General features: G+C 37.1%; 2 protein-coding genes across 4 annotated transcripts; both read right to left on the bottom strand.

Moving 5' to 3' along the window:
• Positions 1-12,954: 12,954 nt before the first annotated feature.
• On the bottom strand, positions 12,955-13,947 carry LOC109162344. Its single transcript, XM_019311066.1, has 2 exons — positions 13,672-13,947; positions 12,955-13,485 (listed from the first exon to the last, which is right to left on the bottom strand). The coding sequence occupies exons 1-2, from the start codon at positions 13,945-13,947 to the stop codon at positions 12,955-12,957; spliced, it is 807 nt and encodes a 268-aa protein (XP_019166611.1).
• A 2,536-nt stretch (positions 13,948-16,483) lies between these two features.
• On the bottom strand, positions 16,484-20,141 carry LOC109162325 (pentatricopeptide repeat-containing protein At1g14470). 3 transcript variants are annotated; one of them, XR_002051070.1, is made up of 2 exons: positions 17,549-20,141; positions 16,484-17,008 (listed from the first exon to the last, which is right to left on the bottom strand). XR_002051070.1 is itself a non-coding variant. In XM_019311050.1 (2 exons), exons 1-2 carry the CDS (start codon positions 20,064-20,066, stop codon positions 17,005-17,007), a joined length of 2,277 nt encoding a protein of 758 aa, XP_019166595.1. In that variant the 5' UTR covers positions 20,067-20,141; the 3' UTR covers positions 16,484-17,004. The 3 variants fall into 3 exon arrangements, 1 of the variants encoding a protein (XP_019166595.1); XR_002051069.1 differs by having other exon boundaries at positions 17,476-20,141; XM_019311050.1 differs by having other exon boundaries at positions 17,794-20,141.
• Positions 20,142-21,088: the final 947 nt, after the last annotated feature.

Here is a 21,088-nt window from a genome sequence, read left to right on the forward strand (position 1 = left end):
GTTTAAGAGTCTCTTTGATGATCTCAACGGCTCCTTGAGCTGAGTCTTTCTCTGGGTTTGGGGCCTGGCCGACTCCTCGCCCTCAGCCCAAGCTCCTGCTGGGCTCTTCTTTAGCTATCCCGAGCTAGGTCCCCGTACTTGGGCCTGGGCCGACTCCTGGACTCGGCCCAAGCATCCTCCGGGCTTCTCCCGATGCTAGCCCACCTTTCCTGCCTTGGGCTCTCTTCTTTGGGCCAATCTTTCCTGGGCCGGGGTCCTCACCCCATCAAAACTAATTATTGACAGTTTAGTTTCATAAAATTAAAAAATTATTTGGTTGAGATAAAAAAATATATAATAATTTGATATGGATATCGGGTCAGCTCAATTAAGTTGTTAGATTAGTCGAGTTGGCTTGACTAGGTTGTATCAATTGTTATGCTGTGCATCCGTATGCACCATGCATGGTGCATACGGATGCCAAAACGACGTCGTTTTATTAAAAAACGCGCGTCTCCCCTTTAAAAAAATTCAGGTTCGATTCCCAGCAACAACATTATATTGTTCATTCATTCTGAAATTTTAGTTCATAGATTATGGAATTATAGTTCATTGATTATGGAATTATAGTTCATCGATTATGAAATTGTAGTTCATCGATTCTGAAATTTTAGTTTATAGATTATGGAATTTTAGTTCATTCATTCTGGAATTTTTAGTTCATAGATTAGATTATGGAATTATAGTTCATCTATTATGGAATTATAGTTCATCGATTATGGAATTTTAGTTCATATGTTGTTGCTGGGAATCGAACCTGATTTTTTTTTTTAAGGGGAGACGCGCGTTTTATTAAAACGACGTCGTTTTTGCATCATACAGATGCACAGCATAATTTGCCAGGTTGTATTAGTCTAATTATATACCGTATAAAAAAGATAAAATTTACTATAAGATCGTCGCACAAATCTTCATCTGTGAGATGAGTTGTGTTTGTATTAAGTATTACAATTTTTTTCATAAATAACTCTTCAATTTTTAACAAGACTATGAGATCTAATAGTATCTGGGTTGGATTTCCATTTGGAAGGTTATGAGTTCGAGCCTCAGTGGAGGCGTTATTGGTTCTTTGTGTTTAAGTAGGTTGGGAAAGTATATGAACAGACTATATTGTAATAATAGAGCCAGTAGCATTCAAAAAAAAACTCTTCAATTTATTTCTAACATTATATTTTGTTTTAAAGTATTACATTTTTAAACAAAAGTAAAAAAGTAGCTATTTTAGTCCCTCAATTATACTTGAATAACTAACTTAGTCTCTTATTTATTATACATGTGACCGTATTTAGTCCCTAAATTGTTTGTTTGGTGGCCATTTTAGTCCCCCACCTTAAGGCTCAAGTAGGTAGCTGTTAAAATTAACAGTGATGAAAGGATAAATATGTAAATTCGTTAGTTTCCTCCCAAATTAAAAGCACACATCAAATAAGTGAAAAAAAGATGTTAAGTCAAAAAGCATCAAGGTAGTAACTTTCTTTTCTTTGTAAGTTCATTTAAATACTCTTTAATGAATGCAAGGAAGCCTTGTCCGGCCTGGTTGAAGGATCGAGGGGAACGGTCGGTAGAGATTCTCACGGACTGTTTGAACCTACATCATTACTTGTACTCAGCCGCTAGTCTAATTCATTCTTAGGTCGGTTATGCTATTGATAGTTGCAGATCCTATTTATCTTCTTTCGATTGCTGCTTAGTTAAGTTTATTCCTAGATTAGTTAATTTATTAGTTCATACTTTAGCTTCTACAGCTTTTGATCAGACTGCTGCTTTGTATTGAGATTCAATCCCTCCTGACTCTATTTCAGCTTATCTTTAATATATACTATTATTGGTTGCTTTCAAAAAAAAAAAAAAACTCTTCAATGAACAAAAATAATCTTATAGCTAAATATTTTCAAACTTGGGAGACACTCTCGTTCATAACCGCCACTTGCATACCCGAGCGAGGACTCATATATAGGTAGTTGTAGGTAAGTGGTTGTGGCTGCATTAATAAAATTGTGTTTCCTCCTATAATATTAGAGACTACAATGTTTCCCATGCATACTAGGACTTGGAATCATTCTAAAACTTAAACTACTAGCTTCCAAAAACTACTCGAAATGAATGATGACTAACTAATAATATAACTAAATGCCAAGCACCTTGTGCTCACATGGTATGTAGTGATCTCTCTCATGTGGGAGGTCATGAGATCGAGCCTTAGTGGAGGCGTGTTGACTCTTTGTGCTTCATTAGGTTGAGAAAGTATGTTTGAATAGATACTACAATGTAAGCTCTTTGTGCTTCAGTAGCCAAGCATGTGAATAGATACTACAATGTAATCTCGTAGCCAAGCACGTCCTACCTACAATGTAATTTCTTTGTGTTGTGGCCTCCGTTGGCGTTATATAATAGTACCCAACAGAGACCACCCAGAACAATCGGGGATAATTGTCAGAGACCACCCAGAACAATCGGGGACCACAGTCACGTCCCAGAACAATCGTTATTGTGGCCAACAAGGCCAACAACAAAAAAACACAAGAATAGCGACGGACGGGACCACAGTCACGTCCCAGAACAATCGTTATTGTGGCCAACAAGGCCAACAACAAAAAAACACAAGAATAGCGACGGACGTATTCCGTCGCTAATGTATTTAGCGACGGAATCCATCCGTCACAAAAACCCTCCTCGCTAAAAGTTAGCGAGACAATTTTTTTTCCATCGCTAGACTTAGCGACGGACAGTTCCGTCGCTAGCCGAAATATATCCGTCGTTAAATTCGTTTCGACGACGGATCCGAAGACGACTATTGCGAGCGAATAACGACGGAATAGTCCGTCGCCATAATTAGCGACGGAAATTCCGTCACTAAAGCAACAACAATTCCGTCGTTAAAGTGCTACTACTATGCTCCGGCGACGAGATTTGCAACGGCTTAGCTACGAATTTGTCCGTCACTAAATATAGCGACGGACATGACCGTCACTACCGTCCGTCGTTATATTAACGACGGAAATTATCAGTCGCTAATATTTTATTATTATTTGAATTGAACGTGATTTAATTACAACTTAGTGACAGAAATATCCGTCGCTAAATTTAACTACGGATTTTTTGGTTGCTATTTCGTTACCTTAATATCATATTTGTCCGTCCCTAAATTTTGAAAATTAATAAAACAATTGTACCCGCTAATTAATATAAAAAACATGCATTAAACCTATAATATAGTACTTGAATAATATAATTATAAAATATACTATATTAAAGCATTCAAAGTGAATAACAACAACAAAAGTATAGTAGTATTATGTTACATCATTAGAACCAGTACCAAATATATTAATAAATATAATCTAATCATCTCCTAAGGTTTCATCATTTGAATTAGCCGAATGTTGAGCTTGAGTACTTAGATTGGATAACATGCCATTGCGACGCAACTCATCCATCAAACTTGCAATTTGAGCTTGCATTTGAACCTGCATTTGAGTTCTTTCAGCTTGTAGTTTAGCTTCCATCTCAACTCGCATGGTATCTAACTGTTGGTTCACCATATCCTTTATTGCCTCTTGTTGAAGCTGTGAAGTAGTAGATGAACTACAGCTATTCCCGCTGATAAATGCAAATGACTTAGTCCCTAAGCCATAAATACGCTATTTTTTACCCCACCAACAACATCCACATACATCTGTGACATGTCTATAACTAGTGGCTCAGTTGACCCTTCCGCCTCTTGCATTGCAGCATCACACCGTGCTGGTATTTCGTCCTACAATTAAAAACATATACAAAATAAGACAAATATATAAAGGTATATAAGAATTTTATCAATTTAACAATATAAAGTTTCAAGACTAGCCAAAAACTCTTCAATGAGAAGACCATTTCTAATTCGTGTATACATCCAATGAAGATTTAAACTCATTGTATTTATCACCTATTTCAAAATATTTTTCAATGCTACATTTCATTTAAAAAAAAAAAAAAAAAAACAATCACTGAGACATTCAAATAAAGCTTATAATAAACAATCATGCATTCATGAACCTCCGGTACCCACAGGCGGTTTAGCCGGAGAAAACACAAGTGCCGGTACCCACAGGCGGTTTAGCCGGCCAATAAACAACAAATAAACAATCATGCATATTTTTATAATCCTTTGGTACCCACAGGCGATTTAGCCGGAGAAAACACAAGTGCCGGTACCCACAGACGGTTTAGCCAGCAAATAAACAACAAATGAAAAATTTGTAATTGTTCAAACCTTATCAACCGATAGAGAACTTGAAGAATCTTGAGTGTAATAATACGATTCCAAGCCAATAGTTTTGATTATGGAATCTTGTAGAATCTTGAGTGTAAGAATATTGTGTATATATGTAATCTGCCAATAATAGAACCAAGAATGACAATTATATTATAGACCCTCCCAATATAATCTATATTAACAATTATCAAGATACATCTCTCATTCCATACACGATAAGTACAAAGAGAGAAAAAATGTTAAACTACTAACCCAAACTAAAGACAAAAACTAATGATATTATTAGTTGGTGTTTTGCATATTTATTTTCATCAAAATGAAAATGTAAAATTTTTACAGTCAGTTGTCAAAACAATATGAGTAATGCCTTCCCTGAACTTGCATTGATATGATGTATAGTCAGTTGTCACTTAAGAGTAATGCTTTTCTTATTAGATGCATAAGAACAAATATGCATTAGTCTGTTTCAAGTTGAAGATTGAAAACCTCCCTCAGTTGACTTTTGTAAGTATACTAACAAATGAAATATAACTAAATATATAAGACAATTTTAATACCCTTGGCCAGTTTGTTAGCCCCTAGTTGTTGGCCTTATCCTCAAGTGAAAATTAAATTACAAGCTCTATTCTAAACTTTACAAATATATTCACTTTTGATCCATTTCTTTTGAGGTACAGTAGAATCGACAATGGAACAGAAGTAATACTTAAACTTTTCTAAAACTTTCACTTTCCTGCTTATTATTAATCAATTCAGTTTATTCATTTGATTAGGTTGTTATTGCTTCTGTGTCAAGATTCTAGGGAATAATTCCTTCAAAACTAAATTTTAATTACTTTATTGATGGGAAATAATATATAACTTCCAATCAAATTTAATGGGAGGTTGTGACAAAGAAAACAATCAACTAAGTTCAAAATATGTGCTCAATCAGACAATCAAACCAGAAGAATGAATGAGAAAAGGAAATTAAAAGAAAGAGTTTAGCAAAACCTTTTTATTCCTTAATTAATAGGAGTTTCCTGTCCATTAATCCTTATCTTGTTACAAAAATTTTTTAAAAAAAAAATTAAAGAGAGACAAAGAAACTCAAGGTGTATATGCTTCCTTGTTAAATAGTATCAGAAACACGATACCAGTTGTATATGCTTCTGGAGTAATCCATGTACCAAAATGAGTAAAAAGCAACTAATTTATGAAGACAAATAGTGAAATGTAATGATACACGATATCCTCATCAACAATGTTTAAAGTAACAACCCCAAAACTTCCTCACTTTGTTCACCACAGTTTTTTAATTTGGCTAGAAAGAGACTTGGCAAGTTAGAGTGTCACTTTGGGGCTTAAAAATCAGAGGCAACAACAACTCCGAATCTAGAAATGCTAAAGGGTGAGAAGCTAATATGCAGTGCAGTAGAAATTAATAAGCTATATTGTTATAGAGTATCTCAAAGATATAACTAAATTAATATCATCAAATAGAAAAGATGGCAATACAAAGATGTCAATAGAAAAGAATCAATTTCTCAGATACATACCAGATATATGGAGGAGGCAGCCTCGGTCGGTGGAGAGGCAACTAACGTCGGCCGGTGGAGAGGCAGCGGTGGTCGGCGGAGGAGATAGCACCGTCGACGGTGGGCGGGGGGCGGCCAGAGGAAAATCGCAGTAATGGGTAGGGTTTTTGTTAGGTAGCAATAGAAAATCGCGGTGAGATAGCAGTAGAAAATCGCGGTCTTAATTTTAATTTATCAACTCTAGCGACGGATTTCAGAGTCCGTCGCTAGAGTTAAAAATATATTGCCTCCCAATTTCGAATTCCCGCTTGTAAACTAGCGACGGATTTTAAAATCCGTCGCTATAGTATTTAACCTAACAGGCTTCATCAATATAGCTACGGATTCAAAAAGGCCGTTGCTAGATTGTTAAAAAATTTCCGATATATATAGATTTTGCGACGGATTTGAAAATCCGTCGCTAGCGATAGCAACGGATAATCAAATCCGTCGCTAGATAGCGACGGATAATTAGATCCGTCGCTAACATGTGAACAAACACGCATCTGCCTTCAAAATGTAGCGACGGATGAATATATCCGTCGCTAATATGTCGCAATTAAATTATGGAATTTTCCCGCGAAATATCCGTCGTTAATCCGTTGCAATTTTGTCTCTATTTTTTGCGCGGAAATTTACCGCTAAAATTACCTACGGATTTCATGACGGAATATTTCCGTCGCTAAGTCCGTTGCTAATCCGTCGTTAAATGTCTATTTAACAAAAAAAATAAAATCGGTTACTACGTTGTCGCTATTCCGTCGCTATCTTAGCAACGGAATTCGACCATCGCTAAATCCGTCGCTATTTACGCGTTTTTTTGTAGTGAATCACGTTCCCAGAACACTCGTTATATAATTGTGGCCAACAGGGACCATAGTCTCGTTATATAATTGTGTGGCCAACAGAGACCACAGTCACGTCCCCAGAACAATTGTTATATAATTGTGGCCAACAGGGACCACAGTCTCGTTATATAATTGTGGCCAACAGAGACCACAGTCACGTCCCCAGAACAATTGTTATATAATTGTGGCCAACAGGGACCACAGTCACGTCCTATAACAATTGTTATATAATTGTGGCCAACAGGGACCACAGTCACGAACAATCGTTATATAATTGTGGCCAACAGGGACCACAGTCTCGTATATAATTGTGGCCAACAGGGACAACATTCACGTCCCCAGAACAATCGTTATATAATTGTGGCCAACAGGGACCAGTCATGGTCCAATACACATACACATAAATACGATATAATTGTGGCCAACAGGGACCACAGTCATGGTCCAATACACATACACATAAATACGATATAATGAACATGAATTCTGTGATTATATAGCTGAGGACACATAATACACAGAATTTATGTTCATAATGCACATACACATAAATACAATATGTTCATAATACACATACACAAAAATACGATATAATGAACATGAATTCTGTGATTATATAGCTGAGGACACATAAACACTTAACATAATACACAAAATTCATGTTCATTATATCGTATTTATGTTTTATGTGTTTTACGAACATGATTTCTGCTATATAATCACAGAATTCATGTTCATTATATCGTATTTATGTGTATGTGTATTATGAACATAAATTCACAGAATTCAGGTTCATTATATCATATTTATGTGTATGTGTATTATGAACATAAATTCTGTGCATTATGAACATGAATTCTGTACCTTATGAAGTCAAATTTTGTGTATTGAACCAGGGTCCACAATACATTTTGGACCTTGGTCCACAATATAATTTGCCTCCCCAGAATGTATCATAATGTTGCAAAATTGACAATTCTACACTATTATGGCGAATTCTTGTGTGGACCATGGTCCACATAATGTTATGTGGACCATAACAAAAAGTACATTTTTAATATACTAAATGTACATTATTTTTGTACTGAATGTACATTATACAATATAATGTACACTCAGAACAAAAATAATGTACATCTCCTGAATACAATATACACTATTTTTGTACTGAATGTACATTATTTTACAGTAGACAAAATATGGTCCACACAATAATGATTGAACTATTATGAGACTATTATACAATGGATCAGGGTTCACTTTGCAAGATGAACCCGGGTTCAAAATACACAATTTATATATTGAATGTTCACAATTTACATACACAATTTACATACGTAATGTTCAAAATTTACATATTAAATGTTCACAATTTACCATTTACAAAATTGTAAACATTCAGTATGTAAATTGTATATTTTAATCCTAGATCCACATTGCAAGGTGGACCCGAGTCCACGGAATAATTTTCCCTATTATGTTGCCCATTCTTCTTTGAAACATCACGGAATAATTTGCCCTATTATGTTGCCCATTCTTCTTTGAAACATTAATTCATTGATTTAATTTTGGGCAGATACACGATTAGGAGAAGATAAATTGATCATTAAGAGGAATTTAAGAAACTTGGGCTGAATTGTAAGCCTTTGGGGTATGTGCCAGCAATAGTTGATGGAAACATTGTTATTTCAGACTCTTTTGGCATTTTGATGGTGAGACTCTTCCCTTTATAATTGAAAGTTGTGTTTTAATGGTAATGGAATGAAGTGTGAGAGAGTATTCTCACTCGGGACATGTCTCGATGAGTGAACTAAAAGGAAGTAGAATAGTAGGTGGTTAAGCATGAAAGTATAGGGTGTTTGGAAGTTAGTTCGAATGGTATAGATAAGAATCATGTAAAAATACTAAACAAAATGAAATGAGCAATCAAACAACAATTATCAAATAATTGTAAAAGGACGGACTTGGACCTAGCTATTTTTGTATAGATGCTATAGTGTGTCCTAGGATAAAGACCGTGTAATGCCAATCGTTATATCCTACACCACGGCGCACATAGCACTGTGCGCCGCGCGTCTCCCAAAACGACGTCGTTTTCGGGTAGTGGTGGGAGGCGCGGTAGGAAGTTGCTGAGATTATGTGTATTTGTTCACAACGTTATGTGTATTTGTTCACAACGTTATGTGTATTTTTTATACAATTATGTACATTTTTTTTATACAATTATGTACATCCAAATCAGAAAATTTGTGTGTATTATGTTAAGAGTTGATGTGTATTATGTTAAAAGTTTATGTTTATTATGTATTATGTTATATTATGTGTATTATCTTTTAAAAAGAGTATGTATATTTTGTTATATAATTATGTACATTCATGTATAACATTATGTGTATTCTAGTATAACATTATGTACATTCTTGAACAGCGGGTTTTTTTTTTTTAAGAAAAAACTACTGCCATTCACTGGGGCGGGAAATTTCAAAAAAAAAAAAAAAAATTAAAACGACGTCGTTTTGCATCTGGGCGCATAGTGCAACGCGCGCCGTGGTGTAGGATATAAATTGCCGTGTAATGCCTCAACATGGGAAGTAGGAATACCCTACTAAGAAGTTGTTTGATACTTTCCCTTCAATTAAATTTCTAAGAAAATGTTTCTAAGTGTTGTAATGCAGGTTAGTTGGCCTTAGACTCCTTGAGTTTGGTGAACGCTTGAAGAACAAAAGCAAAAGAAAGCAAAGGAAAAGAGTAGAGATATATGTGAGATGAATTCTGTATTCTCATTAGCTCATTTCTTTAGTTTACAAGAGTACAGAATATAAAGGACTCAATGTAATAAATACAATAAATGTATACAACTGTTACATCCGTTACATTCCGTTACAAATACAAATGTCCATAAATAGTGGTTTTATAACACTCCCCCTTGGACATTATTTTGCCATAATCATGCCTCGTTAAAAACTCGCTAGAAAAACCCTGTGGGAAAAACCTAGTCGAGAAAAGAGTACATGATATATGGATAATGCATGTGTTGCTTTGGTTGCCTCATTAAAAACCTTACACTGAGAAAACCCTGTGGGAAAAAAACTCAGCAAAGGGAAAAAGAGTACAACTGTAAACCTTCTGGGTTTAGGTATAAAACATAAGGATAAGTCTTGATCTTCTGGATCAAAGTGAATAAATTGATCTTCTAGATTAATAATTTTGTTACATTCAAGATGTTGTTGCTCCCCCTGAAGACAACAGCCTTCCTAATCTACGCATACCAATTTTGTATACATACTTTTCAAAAATAGATGTAGGTAAGGACTTAGTAAATAAATCTGCCAGATTCTCACTTGACTGGATCTTTTGGACTCGTATTTCACCACTCTTCTGGAGTTCATGTGGATAAAAGAATTTTGGTGTAATATGTTTGGTGAGATTACCTTTAACATATCCATTACTCATTTGTGCAACACATGCTGCATTGTCCTCGTACAGGACAGTGGGGATCTTTCCATTATTCATTATTCCACACGAGTCTTGAATATTGTGTATTAATGACCTCAACCATACACATTCTTTGGAGGTCTCGTATAAGGCAATAATCTCAGAATGGTTTGAGGAGGTAGCTACTAATGTTTGTTTAACTGATTTCCATGAAATAGCAGTACCTCCAGAAAGAAACACATATCCAGTCTGAGATCTAGCATTATGCGGATCAGACATAAAGCCAGCATCCGCGTATCCCACTAATGTGGTGTCTTGGTTTCTTTTAAATAGAAGGCCAAGATCCTTTGTACCTTGCAAATATCTGAGGATATGTTTTATGCCATTCCAATGCCTTCTGGTTGGAGCAGCACTAAAACGAGCTAGCATGTTTACTGAAAATGCAATATCAGGTCTAGTGCAGTTGGCAAGGTATAGAAGTGCTCCAATGGCACTTAAGTAAGGAACTTCTGGTCCTAGAATATCCTCATTATCCTCTTTAGGTCTGTACGGGTCCTTATCAACTTCAAGTGATCGGACTACCATTGGAGTACTAAGTGGATGGGACTTATCCATGTAGAATTTTTCCAATAACTTGTCTGTGTATTTGGATTGGTGTATGAATATTCCTTCAGGGAGGTGCTCGATCTGCAGGCCGAGACAGAACTTGGTTTTTCCCAAGTCTTTCATTTCGAATTCCTCCTTTAGGCACAAGCATGCCCTCTTGACGTCCTTGCTCGTCCCTATGATGTTTATATCATCTACATAGATTGATATAATACAGAAACCATCAGTTGATTTCTTTGTAAAGATGCAAGGACTAATATCTTTATTTTCATATCCTTGTTTTAAGAGGAATTCACTCAATCGACAATACCACATTCTTCCTGATTGTTTTAAGCCATATAATGACTTTTGGAGTAACTGTGATTGTTTATTGTTTTTAATTTTCCGCGGATTTACATCTTTTGCACCAACTGGTCTTCCACGCTTCTGGCGTCGGATAGTGTCGGTGTTATTATTTGGTCCTTTGGGGACAATTATCCTTGATGGAGCATTTTCTGCAGGAATATAGGACCTAGTTACTCTTTTATAATCAGTAAACGCATCTGGCAGATTATTTGCTAGTTTTTGCAAATTTATTATTTTCTGAACTTCAAGTTCAGTTTGACTAGTACGTGGGTCAAGATATTGAAGATCTTTTTCATCCCATGAAATTTCGTGGCATTTTTTCAAAACTGGGTTTTTCTCTCCCCCTAATGCCGGGAAATGATCTTCATCAAAAATGCAGTCAGCAAACCGTGCAGTAAACTGATCTGCTGTCATAGGCTCGAGGTATTTAATGATAGAAGGGGATTCATACCCAACATAAATACCTAATTGACGTTGCGAGCCCATTGAAGAACGATGCGGAGGTGGTATAGGTACGTAAATCGCACAGCCAAAGACACGCAAATGGGAAATGTCTGGCTCATTACCACGTACAAGTTGTAGAGGGGAATAATCGTGATATGCAGTTGGCCGGAGTTGAATTAGGTTTGCAGCATGCAACACTGCGTGTCCCCAACAATTTACTGGTAGACTGGACCGTTGTAGTAATGGTCTAGCTATTAGTTTAATTCTTTTGATAAGAGATTCAGCTAAACCATTCTGGGTGTGGACGTATGGTACAGGATGTTCCACCTTAATTCCCATGGCCATACAATAATCGTCAAAAGCTGACGAAGTGAATTCACCAGCATTATCCATTCTTATGTTCTTAATAGGATAATCGGGAAATTGGGCATTCAACCTAATGATTTGGCTTATGAATTTTGCGAATGCCATATTTCGAGTGGACAACAAACACACATGTGTCCATCGGGTGGAAGCATCAATAAGGACCATAAAATATCGAAATGGTCCGGATGAAGGATTAATTGGTCCACAAATATCACCCTGTAGCCTCTGCAGGAAGACAGGTGACTCAAAACCAATCTTAGGACGCGAGGGACGAACAATAAGTTTTCCCTGTGCACATGGAACACATGTGTAATCTTTTGTAGAAAGAATGTTTGTCCTAAGAAGGTTATGTCCAGTTGAATTTGAAAGAATCCGGCCTATCATTGTTTGCCCAGGGTGACCTAAGCGGTCATGCCATAGACTGAAAGAATGTGTATCTTTAAACTTTACTGCGAGTGCAACGCAGGAGTGCTGGGGCCTGATATATGAATAATACAGGCCTGAAGAAAAGGAAGGAAGTTCTTCAATTTCCTTTTTCTGGTTATTGACTGTTTTGGTCAAAACAAGGAATTCGGTATTGTTTTTAGTTTTAGTTTCTATGTGAAAACCGTTGGACCGAATATCCCTGAAATTGAGCAAAGTTCTTTTTGATTGAGGATATAGGAGGGCTGAATCAATGATCAACTTTGTTCCTTTAGGAAGAATAAGTGACGCTCTGCCGGAGCCCACAATAGGGATGTCATCATTCGCTATGGTTGAAAGGTTGCCTTTATGTTCCTTGAACGTTTGGAAAAATCTCCGGTCTGTCAGAATAGTGTGCGTAGTCGCACAATCAACCAAGCATAGGGTTGATTCATCTCCCATATCTCTAAAGAAAAAGGAATGGGTATCAAGATAATGTCTAAGAAGAATCCATTGTATTTATTCAAAAAAAACAAAAGAGTTCAAAGATAAGGGATCCATTATTCATATAGGACAAAGGAGTTCAAATATAAACATGCATGCAGGCATGAAGTAAAATGGATGTCCATAAGAAAAAGGAGAGAAAAGAATAGGAGTATCACTCCTGATCTCCATAATCAGCTAGTTCATCGCCTAGCAGGTCATCATTCCCTAAGATGAGGGCATTTACTTCAGGCAAAGATGATTGCCCAGAATCTTTCTTCTTTTGTCCTCCTTCTTGCTGGAGCATCTTTTGGTAAGCCTCGACCAGATGTTTAGGAGTCCTGCATGTCCTAGACCAATGTCCTTTGCAACCACATTTATAACATGGTTGCGACTGACCAGAGTTCTGTTGTGACTTGTTTGGTCCATTTCTTTGAGTTTGCTTGTTCTGAGGACGGGAGTTACTACCGCTAGCTCCCCCTCTGCCACCTCGCTTTGGGCCCCTGCCACGACCTCTCCCCCTTCCCCGGCCTCGACCCCGCCGATTGTCGCTCTGCTGGGCAACAGTGTGTGCTTCAGGCACAGGTGCAGCGCCAGTTGGACGTGCATTGTGATTATGCATCAATAACTGGCTATGCTTTTCAGCCACCAGTAAATCAGTAATGAGCTCTGGATGCGTATTATACTTTGTATTCCTGTACTGCTTCTGGAGCACAAGGTCATTTGGATGGAACGTGGATAGGGTTTTTTCAATTAGATCCTCGTCCGTAATTATTTGCTTACAGAGCTTTAATTGTGACACAATTTTGTGTAGGGCGGAGTTGTATTCAGTCACAGACTTAAAGTCTTGAAATCGGAGGTTAAGCCAATCATGTTGGGCCTAGGGTTGGACCAATGACGTCTGTTGGTCAAAGCGTGCATTAAGAGATTTCCAGAGGACATAGGGGTCTTTTTCTGTTAAGTATTCATTCTTGAGGTCGTGGTTGAGATGGTGGCGGAGGAAAATGAGCGCTTTTGCCTTCTGGGCTGCAGTGCTCGTAGATGTCTCTTCAATGGTGTCCAGCAGTTCTGTAGATTGGAGATATATCTCAACATCAAGTGCCCAAGTGAGGAAATTGCTTCCATCGAGGGCGAGTTCAGCGAATTCTCGTTTTGCGAGAGCAGCCATTTCTACAGAAAATATTTGAATGAGGACCATAAAAAATGGAATGTGTGGCCTAGTTTATTTCAATAAACGAAAGGCCCAAAGAAAATATTATATATCATGCCCCAAAAAAAAATGGTCCAAATAAATTAGGGGCTTGAATGAGAAAAAAATAGCCCATGAATGATGGTGGTCCAAAAATGAAAACACTGGTCCAACATAGAAATATGCAAGAAAAGGAGGGCTTTAATAGAAAACCCTAGGCCATAAAGAGGAAAAAAAAACGCTTCTGCGTTTATTAGGCTAAAGATGAGGCATTTATGTTATGCCACCTCTTTCAATTAAACCGAAGGGGAAAAAGAAGAGGCCTTCAACCATCGATCGCCATCACCGCAGCCACCATCTTCGCGAGCCACCGACGGTCGCCATTACCGCGGGAGGAAGTCGGTTGTCTCCGCCACCTCCAGCCACCGGTTTCTATCGCCGAGCAGCGTTGCCGCCGCTGTCTCCGATCGTGCGAATCGATGCCGATCGTCATCAACCAGCGTTGCCGCCATCCCGTTCATCGGGGGTTAGAGCGTACTGATAACGTGTTGTAATGCAGGTTAGTTGGCCTTAGACTCCTTGAGTTTGGTGAACGCTTGAAGAACAAAAGCAAAAGAAAGCAAAGGAAAAGAGTAGAGATATATGTGAGATGAATTCTGTATTCTCATTAGCTCATTTCTTTAGTTTACAAGAGTACAGAATATAAAGGACTCAATGTAATAAATACAATAAATGTATACAACTGTTACATCCGTTACATTCCGTTACAAATACAAATGTCCATAAATAGTGGTTTTATAACACTAAGGAATATGTTTGATGGAAATAATTTTACACGAAAAATTATTTCAAATGTTTGGTGTTATCCTGGAAATATAACAATTAAATTACCTAAAAAAAATTAATTAACATGTTTTGTTCATTTAAACTTCCCTGAAAAATTTTATAATATCTAATATATCCTTGCTATATAGTATATACAAACATAAAAAATAATAATAATAATTGAGAGTTTAATAAATTACTTGTAAATTAATAAATCATATGCCAAAAAATTTCCACATACAAAAAATTAAAATCAAGTTAATCAAGTTTACACACACACATTGTTTATTAAAGAAATTTACATCCAAGTACGCAGTTAATGTTTTCCATAATTTAATTTGCAATATGATTCGTTATGTAAATATTCAGTACGTTCATGTATACGTACCTGGATGTAAATTTCATTAATAAACAATGTGTAATGGTGGGAGAGATAAATTTCTTATATTTATATGACTTTTAATCTAACGCCGAAAAAGATAAATACGTAATTGAATAAATTTGGTAGATTCCAGTCACTCGAGAAAAAGAATCTTACCTCCCTTAGGTGGGAATTTAGTTTCCTTGATATCATGGAATGTGATTCCCATTGACCCGAACTTTCCTATGTCAAATATTGCACCAAATATGGGAATAATTTTCCCACCTTTTAAATTCCCAGAAAAGTTCAAACTTTATATTCCTTGCTACCAAACACTCTATGCAATCGTTATACTCTGCACCACGGCGCACAGTGCACTGTGCATCCCGCGCCTCCCAAAACGACGTCGTTTTGGGAAGCACGGTAGGAAGTTGACATGATTATGTATATTTGTTTATACAATTATGTATATTTTTTATTATGTACATTTTTTATACAATTATGTACATTTTTTTTATACAATTATGTACATCCGAATCAGGAAATTTTTGTGCATTATGTTATGAGTTGATGTGTATTATGTTAAAAGTTTATGTTTATTATGTATTATGTTAGATTATGTGTATTATCTTTTAAAAAAGAGTATATGTATTTTGTTATACAATTATGTACATTCATGTATACAATTATGTGTATTCTAGTATAACATTATGTACATTTTTGAACATGAGATTTTTTTTAAAGGAAAATTAACCGCCAAACACTGGGTAGCGAAATTTCAAAAAAAAAAAAAAATTGAAACGACGTCGTTTTGCATCTGGGCGCACAATGTAACACGCGCCGTGGTGTAGGATATAAATTGCCCTCTAAGTGTCAATGCCGCTCTCGTAGACTTAGACTCTCAATTAGCTTGAAGCCCATTCTCATGGTGACCTAAACCAATTGAAGCAATTCATCAAACATGTGGCGTTCACGTCTCCTTCCAACTCCCTTTTCGTAAAGCAAAGTTAGACTAGTGAGAAATACGATTATGGTGTTGTTCTATTCTCATAGTGACAACAACTTATCTATGTACCTCTTGCATAATTTGGCCCAAATTATGCAAGAATCCATATAAACTACCAAGCTCATAACTAAAACCATCAAGTCATTATACTATCTAACATTGCAATTCAAATCACATAGCATTCATAACAAAAGAGCTCAAACCAAATCCAAAGTAATCTAGCGACTCATATTTGAAATTGAAATGAAGCATGAATTGAAATGGAAGACATTGCAAGAACAATTCAATTAAAGAGAATAGAGAGTAAAAAAGAAAGACTTAGCTTTGATCAATAACAATGGAAAATGCAATCTTCAAATTGAAACCAAAATGAATTACAAGCTAAAATTAACTCCAATTCTTCATCAAATTTGGAATGATTACAAGAAGAGAGGTTGTGTAAAGGTTTTCTCCTTAGGAAAGCCTAGAGAGAAGCTAAAAATTAGCCGCCTAGGCTTATTTATACCCTCCAATTCTGCAATTCGCACCAAAGAAACCATCTCAACAAATTTTGGACACATGGTCCCGGTCAAACTCCCGGTCGGGAGGGCGACCGTGACCATCCCAGGAAACTTTCTGATTCCCGGCCTCACGCTGATGCTCATGGCAATGAGTGTTATCGGGAGCCTAGGGATTAGAAAATGCTCTGGGAAGGTCACGGTCACACCTCTTGATCTTCTCCTAAGCTCCAATTCTGCTCCTTGATTTGCTTCGTGTCCTTATGCTTTCATTTTGTGCTTCCTTGACTCATTGCACTTGCAAATTGCCTCCTTCCTTGTCCGTTCACGCCTTTGCCCAATCTTTCTTACCTACAATAAAAAACACTTCAATTATGAGTGATTTTCATCTCAATCACCTTAAGATCCATGCAAATTGAGATTAAATGTGGTGCCCAAATAATGGCTTATCAATACTAGCTAGTGACTGGTGTGGTGTTAATTAAGGAACTCTATACAGAAAAACTTTGTAAGTAATCATAATGTGCAGTATTTGGAAGAAAATTAATGTATCCACAGAATCCCTTGTTGCCAAAGGATATTATGTTAAAGACTATATTTTCAGGTAAAATGTGGCAGTGATTTGATATTGGTACTCATTTCAGAGTACACTTTCAGAAACTGTTAATATATGCATGGATGCTAGCCTTTTCAAAGCTGAAAGTAATGCATATAGCCTTTACCATAATACAGATGGAAATTAAAACAAATTTGCATGACCAAGAAACACTAATCTTAACTTGGTAGAATAATGAACATAATAGTTAAGTTGATTTCACCTTCACACAATGGATGGCTGACAGTTTAATCATTTCACCTTTCTTGCAAGAATCATTTCAATTCAAAAAATACTTGAGTATCTATTGTGGCAGAGATCCCAGCATTGTAGACCATAGTGTCAATCTCAGAATGCTCTGAGAGGCATGAGTTGATGACTTTCATTATAAACACAAATAGGAGTTTATAGGCTTGCAAAATGTTATGTGCTCTAATAAGAAGAACTAGACGGTGTGGGGGCACTAGACTGATGCCTTTTGTGCTCTAACATCATGTTCCAATGTGCAGCTACCAAATGTTCAAAGCAACACAAGTATTACCAGTAGTCCTTGCACGAACATAACCCATCTTTGAAGCAGTGAAACCTATTGTTGTCCCTAACAATAATCTCCCTTTTCTCTAACTTTGATATGATCTTTATAGCAGTGTGACAATCCCTACAGATCCTGAGGTTCTTTACCACTCGTATCATAGATCCCGGTTCAGTCACTAGAACTGCAAAAGCAACAGCCAATTTCTCGCTATGGCTTCCTATCATTTCTTCCTTTTCTTCTTCCTCAATGTCTCTCAAAACACAGCTCTTGTCAGCCATGTATCCAGCAAGCCTCATCTTGTTTTCCATCTCACCAAGTACTCGATAAATATCATCTGATTTCTCATGCAACTGATCGCCGACTATGAACTTGTGCATCTTGCCATCATGTTCCACCCAACTCCACCCAGTTGTCTTCAAAATTCCCACTTTACTCATCAATCCTCTGATTCTTTCTACATCTTCCCACCTCCTTACTGAAGCATATATATTAGAAAGCAAGATATAGTTGCCTGAGTTTTCTGGTTCGATCTCAAAGAGTTTAGTTGCTGCAAACTCTCCAAGATCAATTCTTTTGTGAATACAGCTAGCATTTAAAAGTGCACCATATACACCAGCATGAGGATGCAGTGGCATTCTATCAATCCACCCCTTTGCTTCATCAAGTTTGCCATTTCTACCTAACAAGTCCACTAGGCATGCATAATGATCAACATCAGGAGATTCGATTGATTCAAAAATTCTTTGGCCATCATCCACCAATCCTGCATGACTGCAGGCTGTTAGAACTCCAGTATACGTTATCCGATCTGGTTCAAGGTTATCTTCCTTCATCTTCCAGAGAAAATCAAGGGCTTCATTGCCATTACCATAAGCTGCCAAACCTGTAATGAGTGCATTATAGGACACCACATCTCTGGTTTCCAAAGATCGAAACACCATTTTTGCATCTTCCATGCTTCCGCACTTAGAATACATGAAAATCAAGGAATTGTAACCCGAAATGTTCAATTTAATTTTGTTCTTCATCAGGAAATTGACCACCTCTTTGCCAAATTCCAAAGCCCCAAGATGGCCGCAAGCTGAGATTACACTAAGCATAGTTACTTCATCAGGAATCATTCCCTGTTCAATCATCTCTTTGAAGAGATCAATTGCTATTTTTGATTGTCCATTCTGTGCATAAGCAGCTATTATAGAATTCCAGGACACCACATTCCTCCCTGGCATTCTATCAAAGAGTTCTTTAGCTAAAGCCAAATCACCGTGTCTTGCATATGCAGAAATCATTGCATTCCAAGTAACAGAGTTCCTATATGAACCCAACTCATCAAAAATCTTTCTAGCCATCTCTAGATTTCCACGCTTAGCATACATGTCAAGAAGTGCAGTTTTGACAAAACAATTCAAATGAATGCCCTTTTTGTTGATCATCCTGACAAGCCACTCAGCAAGGGCAGGAATACCTTCTGAAGAACAAGAAGAAATAACAGTAACCAATGTTGTTTCATCAGGAATAACTCCAACACTCACCATTTCAGTGAACAACCTTATTGCCTCCTCATTATACCCATTCTGAGCATAGCCAGAAAGCATTGCATTCCATGAAACGATGCTTTTCTCGGGCATTTTATTAAAATACCTCCTAGCATTCACCAAATCCTTCATTCTCGAGTACCCACTCACCATCGCTGTCCAAGTAATCACATTCTTCTCTGGCATCAAATCAAACATCCTCCGCGCTTCAACCTCATTCTTCCAATTCCAGTATCCAGAAATAATCGAATTCCAATCTGCAACAGTCCTCTCAGGCATTTCATCAAACAGTTCCCTCGCAACCTGAATAGGCCCGTATTTTCCATACATATCCATCACGGCATTGCGTATAAACCTATCGGAATCAATACCCATTTTAATAAACTTTGCGTGGAACACAACACCACCCTCCCCTGTCGCTTTGATCAGTATCGGGTAGACAAACGCATCGGGGCTCACTCCAAACTTCTGCATTTCAGCAAACACTTGGAGAACATCATTCTGGGCGCCCAACTGGGAATGGTACTTGAGCATGCTGGTGAAAACAAAGATGTTCGGTTCCTGTGCTGATTCGAAAATGTAACGGGTGTAGGGCGGCGGAGCATGGAGGCGCGTGCATAGATTAATGAGCAGGGCCACCCAGTAGCTTTGGCAGTGAAGAGAGTAATGAATGAGGTGAGCATGGAGTTGTCTCAGGTGGTTGATTTTGGTGACTTTAGCTATTATATTGCGCAACCTTGACATGAGAGGGCAACCGTAATAGTATGACAATGTGCAGTGGTGGTGTTGATACGACTAAAAGCAATGTTCCTTTTTAATTTGTGCTGCAATTTGTAATAGTAAAATTAGTATTTCTTCTACTAAATCAATACATAATCTTTTTATTTTTATAAGAAAAAGAATTTTGTGCCCCAAAACTTACCGTAGTGGATTCATTGCCTAACTTAAAAGTCATGACGGAAGACGACAGTGTAGGAGTTCGATTGGAAACATGTATGGTAAAATGACTCAATGATGCTAAAAGGTTTGGATTGGATTCTTTGTGCCTACATTAAGATTAGGATATGATTGGTGGACTAATTGCGTAACTCGCGATTTACATTCCAAGTGGCTCTAGGGAGGGGTTTGTAGGGTTAGGATCAGTCTGGTGAAGCTGGAATCACCTAAGTTTAATTTTTTTTTTAAAGGAAAAAGAATTTTGTTGACTTAGAAAGTCATGTGTAAAGACTTCATAGAGGCTCAGTGCAAAAAAAAAAAAAAAAAAAAAAAAAAAAAAAAAAAAAACAAATTTTTCTGTGAATCAAGGTCCAAAATTATATCTTTTTGATCTAAAATCTGGAAAATTCTAGCCCTCAGTCCAATTACTTATTTATGATTCAATGTGGATTCAATCGACAAGTAATAAACTCGATAATGTAGATACAATTTCTTAGACAAGTAGCTTATGAACTAGTTCGATTAATGTGGCAGTACTTAGTTCACCCAATTAACGCACAACAATCAATAATTGAAAGCAGTAAGAAGACTCTAGAAATTTGTTAACCCAGTTCGGAGAAAACTACTCCAATGTAGGGGGGGGGGGGGGGGGTGCAACACATGAAGAGATTGCGCAATTCTTCATTCAACCAAATCACAATGATGTCCACAAAGAACTATGAGTTTCACAGCTTGTACCACAACCAACTTGTAGAGTTTCTTCTTGAAGAACAGGTGAAGTTATCTCCCGATCAATCAAATTGAGGCCATAAATCATTTCAGGTGAAGTG

Source organism: Ipomoea nil, unplaced genomic scaffold (genome assembly GCF_001879475.1).
Source record: "Ipomoea nil cultivar Tokyo-kokei standard unplaced genomic scaffold, Asagao_1.1 scaffold2939, whole genome shotgun sequence".
In the NCBI taxonomy this organism is placed as follows: domain Eukaryota; kingdom Viridiplantae; phylum Streptophyta; class Magnoliopsida; order Solanales; family Convolvulaceae; genus Ipomoea; species Ipomoea nil.